This window comes from Pygoscelis adeliae, unplaced genomic scaffold (genome assembly GCF_000699105.1).
Source record: "Pygoscelis adeliae isolate BGI_AS28 unplaced genomic scaffold, ASM69910v1 Scaffold141, whole genome shotgun sequence".
Classification (NCBI taxonomy): Eukaryota; Metazoa; Chordata; class Aves; order Sphenisciformes; family Spheniscidae; genus Pygoscelis; species Pygoscelis adeliae.
Genome location: NW_008824231.1, coordinates 2945655 through 2954120, shown reverse-complemented (window position 1 = coordinate 2954120; position 8466 = coordinate 2945655). Strand labels below are relative to the sequence as shown.

Genomic DNA, 8466 nt, shown 5'->3' with positions numbered 1-8466 from the left:
TGCTGAGCTACAAGAAAGACACCACCCAAGATTTTTTAATAAGTCTGCAGACCGCAGCAGCTCTGCTCTGCCACGCTGCCAGTCCTCTGCTGCACAACACATCCCCCCGGTGCCCCTGAACCTGCCAGGAGGGACATTTCTCCACCGTCGTTCAAAGAAAACAGCACACGGGGGTAGCAGACATCCTCTCTGCAGTGTGATTTGGCAGTTAAACCATGCTGCCTTACCAGGAATGAGCAGTAAGCACCATCACGAGCCAGGGGGTTTCTCCCCACAACTGCTGGGGTGATCCAGCAGCACCTTGGGATAAGGCTGTGGGCTGGCCTGCGCTGCCAGTGTGGAAAGCTGCACTGAAATCAAGGGGTTTCTCAGCATTAACCTTGCTGATCAGGCACCTGGACAAGGTTTTGAAACTGGTCCCAAAGGGTTTCCCACTTGACACCAGTGCCATTCCTGGTTAGCTGCAGCAGTGCATGCAGCACTCAGGTCCACTCGCTTACACGGACTCAGCACAACAGACTCTGTGGGTATTGAATCAGCATTTTCTAAGAGTAATAAAAAAACCCAAACCAGCTCCTTTTCTGTGGGGATGAATCTGCTCGGTGCCGGAGATGTTTGTTAGCACCGCAAATCGCTGCGGCAGAGCACGGCCCCAGCTCGACCCTGTTGCCCTCAAGTTCGTATAGCTGTTTCTTAGCATAAACAGAGATTTTCGCTGAGCTCTTAAAAATATCATCTCGCTCTGAAAAAAACTGCACAAACTCTGCACAGTGGTAGGCTGGTAATCAAAACACGTGTAGCTGGAGGAAGGCCAGCGGCGCTCAGCGCGGGTCCTCCGCTTGTCACAACTGCCTTGTGACGTTCATGAAAGCCACACTCCAAGTTCCTCCCCATCTTGACACGAAACCCGTCACTTTTGCAAACACAGAAAGGCAGAGCATTCACCCCCTGATTTCATGTCTTACAAATTTCAGAAAGGAAGAGCCGGGTCAGCTGCGCCATCTTTTCTCTGTGCCTGCACTGTGGCAAAATAAGTGCAGGCAAGTTAAGTCGACGCCGACAAAACCTCTGGGGATTTTGGGGTCAGAAAAGTCCTAATGAGGCAACATGCAACATGAAAACCACCCACAATCACACCAGACAACACCAGCCTTCCAAATCCAGCAAAATACTGTCTGAGCAGTCAAAGAGACAGGAATGAGACAGAGAAACACTTGCATTTAGGTACAGCAACGAAAAGGGAGCCCTTAACGCACGGGCTCGCCTCTGAAGGCAGCCAACCTGCCTGGGCGCTAGGCAGGACCTGCACTGCTCGCAGGGATCAGCTCGCAATGAGTAAATGCTCCGGATTATTTTTAATGCGCTTGGAATAAACCCATGCTTGTGGGGAGGGCCGGCACCGTGAAAGCCCCACGTGAGCTCTGTTGGGAAGATTTAAGTAGGGCATAAGCGGTGTTATATGCTTTATATAGCCCTCTTGGAGATGTAGGTGCCTCCACCAGCCGTCCCGTGCAGGCCCAGCTGCGGGGGTCCCCACCACGTGCCTGAGGCTGAAGCTCACAGGGGCCACGTCTACACGAGGCCCAAGCCCCGCAGAAGCCAGCTCCTCCAGCGAGGGCAGGATCAGGCCCCTCTGGCAGACCCACCCCCCCCTTGACGGTCATTACCTGCTGACCCCGTACTCTGGGGGCGGCTGGTAGCGGACGAGGGCCACCTCTGCCCGGGCGGGCTGGGGGGCGGTGTAGGAGGCCTTGAGGACATCCTGCGCTGGCTGCTCGCCGTAGAAGAGCCCGTGCTCCTGCGCCTTGCTGACAGGGGCCACTGCCTTGCCTTTGTAGGGGTACTCAGGCGGTGGGCCCCGCGGGTCCGTGGCCTTGCCGGGCGGTGGGGCCGCCTTGAAGCCCTTCCCGCCCCCCGGGGCCGGGGGATGCTGCTTGGCCCCGTTCCTCTCCAGCGAGAGCTGCATGATCCTCTCGCTCAGCGAGCGGACGTGACCCTGCTTCAGCTCCTTCAGCGCCTCATCCTTATGCGCCTGCCCGCTGTTGGCCCGGTTCACCGTCGGCCTCCCCTCTGTCCTGGACTTCTGGCCGGATGCACCATAAAAACCCGGCGCGGCGGCAGTGGCTGGCGGCTGGCCTCGGAAAAACTGAGACTGCGCCTTGGCCTCCTCGTAGGTGGGGAGCTCCTCGGTGCCATGTGGGGGCTGCGGGGCTCGGGGCTGCTTCTCCATCGCAGCACTGTCCCCCTGGTGCTCCTGCCCCTGCGGTTCCTGCCGCCCCGACGGCTGGACCATTGGCGGCTCTTCGGGCGTGAGGTTTTCTGCGGAAGAGAGAGTGCTGGCAGTGCTGTTGGAGGGGCCGGCGCTGCCCGTCGCCTGGTGCTGTATGGCCAGCAGGTTCATGTTCTCGCTGGGGTTGCCATACCTCAGCCGCTCCTGGATCAGGCGCTGCAGGACGGTGCCGGCTGCCACCTCCTCCGCCCCTCGCATCTCTGCCTCTGGGACCCGGCGGAAGCTGGGTGGGCGCGGGGTGCAGAGGGCCTCCTCGGCTGGGCAGGGAAAGATAGAGGCGGCCATTAGCTCTGCTGCCCAGGAGGTCTGATTCCCCCCTTTTTTCCCCTCTTACACCCCACAGCTGTGACCCCGTGCCCAGAATGCACCCCTGGGGCAGTGCCCTGCCAGGGCACCCCTGGGAGCAGAGGGGACATGGCTGGAAGCCACCAAAGGAGGCAGGGCACCGCTCCCTGCTCGTCCCCCCATGCCAGCTTATCCCTAATTCTGTTTCCAGTGGCCCCTAAAAACATACTCCCACCCTCTCCCTGCCCTCCCCTCCATAATACTCCGTGCATTCCATACCCATGGCTCTGAATCCCGTCCCGAGTCAACAGAGGGACAGGCAATATCACAGGGAAATTTGGTCTTTCTAAGATTAGAATAGAATAGAATAGGACAGGACTATTTCAGTTGGAAGGGACCTACAATGATCATCTAGTCCAACTGCCTGACCACTTCAGCGCTGACCAAAAGTTAAAGCATGTTATTAAGGGCATTGTCCAAATGCCTCTCAAACACTGTCAGGCTTGGGGCATCGACCACCTCTCTAGGAAGCCTGTTCTAGTGTTTGACCACCCCCCCGGAGATGCCTTGCATGGCTTACAGAGGCAGCCTGCATGGCAATACTAAACGAGATGCTGCATTTTTGATGGCCAAAGTCAGATGAGTCAAATCCCCTCCAAGTGCACTGCCTGCCACGACAAAATATAATACAGAATGTGTCGCAGAAAAACGGTGAAACGACACTGAAAATAAAAGGGTCCTAAAAGTGCCATTAAAGAACAGTCTGTGCTCTGGCATCTTCCCCTAAAACTGCAATTTCCCTTCTGGCCAATAACGGTATTTCTAAGAGAGTCTATACTAATTTTAGTAATTTTGCTGGGTGAGTACAAGGAAGGCATTATGGTCATAGATGTAATGCCAGCATCTTAAAAAGAGCACAGACAGCTCAGCTACACAATCCTAACACAGGCTAATGAAGTAACTCAGAGGCAATGGTACCATTTTTGCACCATATATACAGTGGAGCTTGCCTGGAGCTAAGCATCTAATAGCATATAACCACGGCTGGGAGGCTGGGATCCCTCCCTCCTGGGAGATGTCTGTCTGAACAGTGTCTGAGCCCGGAGGGGTGCTCCTGAAAGACCCCGGTGTGTACAAAAGTGAGAATAAGCCCACAGCTCTGGACAGAGCTCTCCCATGTCCCTAGGCAAGAAGGAGGTGCCATTCTGAGTTCAGTTTTCTGAGGTCATTCTTGGCAACTTTCTCTCTCTTTCCTGCTGTTTCCAATTCTCAGAGGAGTTTGTCAGAAGTACTTACATTTGTTTTTTGGCATTTGAAAGTAGCTAAAAAGCAAACTTTCTCTTGAGGTCTGGTATTTCCCTGAGGTTTCATCAGTTACTGTACATGCTGTGGGATAACTTATATACAACCCGGATGCCAGAGGGGAAGAAAAGCCTTCAACTCTTAACTACGAGAATAGGTCATTTCCACTAACGTTTCTGCGGCAAAGCCTTAAAGATGATTGTGGGGCTCAAGGGGGAGAGAAGATTCCCAGGCTGTTTCACTCCACGCCTGCTCTATGAGATACACCTCTCCTGCTTTCCCTGAGACAACATTATCTGCCTACCAGCCTGACTCACTGGGGTTGCAGCCTGGTCACCAGCTTTCAGAGGGTCTGTCAGCTCCCTGGAACACTGTTTGAGCCAACAAGATGCACAGACACACACACCTCCATCTACCTGGCTGTTGCACAGACAAGTATCCATCTACTTTATATGCCCCTGCAGCTACATCAACCTCTTACTGCTTTATTTGTGTTATCACAGTGCACAGAAGCTTCACCATATTGGATATTTTGCAGATGTGCAATAAAATCTCCCTAACGTACCAGAAAGCTCACAGTCTAGGTTGTTAGACTATGCCTGAGATAAGCCTGTGGAAAGTGGAAAAAGCCAACGCTACATTGTCAAGGCAGCTCTTTATCATACACCACGAGGATTTTCACCCCTGTACTAGACATCTGTTAGCATCCTTATATCTAGGAGATGTACTTTAGCTGCCTATTGTTGAAGTCCAAAAGGATCGACCACAGTGTGCCTTCCACAGGGTACCTGCGGTCCTGCTCCATCAGCAAAAAGCTATGGACCTTGGTCTAGCTGTGCACTGAAGGGCAGCCACGTCCTGAAGGACAAGCAGAAACGTTGCATCCTCCACAAGCACAGGTGACAAATGATGGTGGGTTGTAACACTCAAGTCAAAGGTAACTCCCCTTTGACTCTACCGAGGATGAGAAGCTGGCCTTCAACTCTGTAAGTATTATTTGTAAATGGTCTAAACTGTTCAATTTATGCTTCAGGAAAAACCTGGAAGTAAATGCGGTGGGTTCGTATGGAAGCATGGCCACCCACTTACCAGCTTTTTCTTTGGCACTGATTGCTTCAGCTGCTAGCGGAGAAACTTCATGCCTGCCAGCAAATAACTGGTGATCCTGGTAAAGAAAGCCAGTGTCTTCCAGTACCTGGACTGGGCTGGTAGGCTTGTAACAAACAGATGTGGAGCCTGCAAGAAAGAAGAAAGGGTTGTCAGTAAATAAACCACTTGAATGACAAAATACAAAGCCATGACTTATGACAGAAGTCCAAAATGTTTTCTTGAGCGTGGTTAGGTACCTGAGAAGCCCTGCTGAGGCCACTGAGCCAACCACCTCTGCTGTCCTCACCACCCAAATAACACCATTAGCTCTGAGGAACAAGAGGCAGCCACCAAGTCATGTTCCTTGCACCAATCCAGCCTGGCCTTTGAGGTCCCCAGACCAGATACAAAGCAAGGCTGGCACAGCCTGGCTTCTAAGAGCTGACAGTGACAAGTTCACAAATCAAGGCACGGCCCTGGGACATGAGGCCAACAGAGCCAGAGTAAAGGTGAAAGAGGGAGTGGGTAAAAAGAAGGAAAGAAGGATAGGTGAGGACCCAGCCACACATTCAATAGGGCTAAAGTCTGGGAAAGGCTTTGCCACAAAATCCGTTCACGAATAATAGTTCAGCAACACAGAAAATTGCTGAAACATAAAATACAGCCAACACTATCAAGGCAGATAGCTTGTAAATCACTTTGTCCAGATGTTCTTAATACGGTAAGAAGACGATGTAGCTGTAGAGCCACAGGAATGTGTCCGGCATACCAACCGCACAGGAGCCGCACGCCTGAACTCCGGTGTCCCGCAGACTTCGGCAGCTGGACTAGTCCCCCAGCCCCTTTCACAATCAGTGAGCAGGAACAAGCTCGCCTGGCAAGCAGCAAGGCTCATCCTAAATCTGCTCTCAGGCATGGCTTTCTCCAGCAGTGCTTGTTTTAACAAGCTTATACAAAATGCATCACAGCAGTGTTAAGACAGGAATGACATTGGCATGACCCCACAATTCAAGAAAGACCCAGACAGACTGGAGAGGGTCCAAATGAGGGCCACAAAGATGATCAAAGGGCTGTAGAACCTGCCCTATGAGAAAAGGCTGAAGGAGTTAGGTCTTTTCTCCCTGGAGAAGGGAAGGCTTGGGGGGGACCTCATCACAGTGTTCCAGTACTTAAAGGGCGGCTACAAAGAGGACAGAGGCTCGCTCTTCACAAGGTGCCACACGGAGAAGACTAGCGGTAATGGGTACAAGTTACACTAAGAGAGGTTCTATCTTGACATAAGAAAGAAATTTTTTACAGTGAGAACCATTATTCACTGGAACAGCCTCCTCAGTGACATGGTAGAGTCCCCATCACTGGAGGTTTTCCAGATGTGACTGGACAGGGTGCTAGATAATCTCATCTAGGCTCCCCTTCCCATGGAAGGTTGGACCAGATATCTTTTGAGATCCCTTCCAACCTGGGCTGTTCTATGATTTTCCGCTTCCTACTTATTTTTTCTGAGCACTACCTCATTTTTGTAAAGAGAAGGCTCTTTGAGGTTCAAACCTTGGAGGTGAGTGTCTCCTGGCCCTGAGTACCCTGGTGCAGCGGGGACACGGCAGATTTGCTCTCTGTTTACACCACCCATTGCCAGACATTTTAGACCAAGGGACAGCCATCAACCTCTAGCACTGGCCACTGCCAAGGGACGTGCTTGGGCAGGAGGTGGAGGGTTCGCAGTGGCACCGGCAGGGCGTCCATCCGTCCCATCAGAGCATCTGTCCATCCCAGTGGGGCAGGAAGCCCATGAGCACAGGGAGCCACAGCACCCTGCTCTGCAGGAAAAAACATCGGCCACAGATGACCTGGACTTATTAATCCTGACTGCTTGGTTTGCGCTCGGCTAACTGCATGCTCACTGGTGTATATCACATGGGGAGGTTGCTTTGCTCTCCTCCTTACGTACAGGTCATAGCTAACCCCATGTCCCTGCATGGAGCAGGGCAGAAGGAGGGTAGTGGACGGCAGGATCTAGCCCATCTTCTCTACGGGCATGAAGATACTATTTTCTTTTGTGCCCAGAGGAGAGGAAATAGGCATTTCTGTGAAATGTTAATGAATTCATCACTTTACCATTTATATTATGCATGAATGTGTATGGCAGTTATCTATATTTAGAGAGCAAGAGGGAAAGATTGCTCACTTGAGTAGATCTAAGCCGAATATGTTTGTGAAAATGAGCATGGTAGACTGGTCTGGAATTTGTGCTGATGCTGATACAGACCCAAGAAAAATCTCAGGAACCCTAATTTCCAACATTATTACCCTATTCTGGTACAGAATAATATTAAAGACACCCTTCACTGCTCCTACACACACACAGTCCTGCCTTGGAATCAGGAATTCTGTGTGAAACAAGAAAGTTTTGAGCCCGGGCTTGTTTTATGAATAAGAAGTGGATTGGGGTGAAACAAAGAAAATCCACACACCCAAGGAAGACAAGCGGTTTCAAGCATTAAAGGTAACCTGAACAACCAGCAACTACCAGCTTGGCCTCACCATTCACCAAACAGAATTTAAAAGAAAAACTGTTACTAAAACTGGACACTCGCCTTCTGTATTTTGAGTCTGTAGGCACCCTTGGGTCATGTTTTCAAATTTTCCAAGATGCAAAATGGAGAATAAAGACCTGGTTTTTCTGTGATAAGAGCAGAAATTCTTACCTAACCACTTGTCTTTGGGGGCTGTGGCTGTGGCCAAGCAATATTGTACTATAATCACAAGGACTGGTAAACGCCGGCATCTGTCAAACTGCTCAGCTTCCCATCTCTGTTATATCGGAGTTGAAACCAAGTAGCTCTGACCCGGGCAGAAACCACTGCACTTTGCTGTACCCATGTTGATGTTTTATCATCATAAAATGATGTAATGATGTTTTATGATGTTAAAAATGATGTAACAATGTTTTATGTTCATTCACAGTAGGTTTTAATAAAACGTCAGCTGTAACTGGCACAGAAAGCCGGTTTATGTGTAAAACAGATAGCAGTTGCTGAAAGATCAGTGCTTGGCGCGTGGCCACCATCCAGATCATGGGCAATAACACAGCACTTGAAAGCTCAGTGAAGCCTCACAAGCCATTTGGAGCAAGGCACAAGCCTTTTTTTTCTTTCCCCCCTTGCTACTATTGGAACCTCCCAAATCCCAGCTCCCCTCTCCGGAGGGAAAGGTTTTGCTACACCCAGCTCTGCAGGGGTGCAAGGCACCCTTCCGATGCTCGGGCACCTGCTCCTTCCCCACACCTCCCCATTCTTCTATGATGCTCACCAAAAAAAGCAATTTCCATCCCTAAAACTGAATCCTGGTGCCAGAGCAGCGGTGCCCAGGGTCCACAGGTAAACAGCCAGTTGAGGGCAACCTAGGATGGAGACCATCACCCCTCCAAGGACATGTCCCCGGGGAAGGGCTTTCTACCCACATCCAGCCCAAATGTCCTAAGTCACAAACCATGGTTGCTG

General features: G+C 51.1%; 1 protein-coding gene across 1 annotated transcript in view; it reads right to left on the bottom strand.

The window, feature by feature from the left end:
• The window catches only part of AMOTL1 (angiomotin like 1), a 48104-nt gene extending 42999 nt beyond the window's left edge, over positions 1 to 5105 (bottom strand). Inside the window, 2 exon segments of the mRNA XM_009334873.1 lie at positions 1668 to 2547; positions 4967 to 5105. Of these exon segments, the coding sequence (XP_009333148.1) occupies positions 1668 to 2488 (821 nt within the window). The 5' untranslated portion in view covers positions 2489 to 2547; positions 4967 to 5105.
• Between the last annotated feature and the right edge of the window lie 3361 nt (positions 5106 to 8466).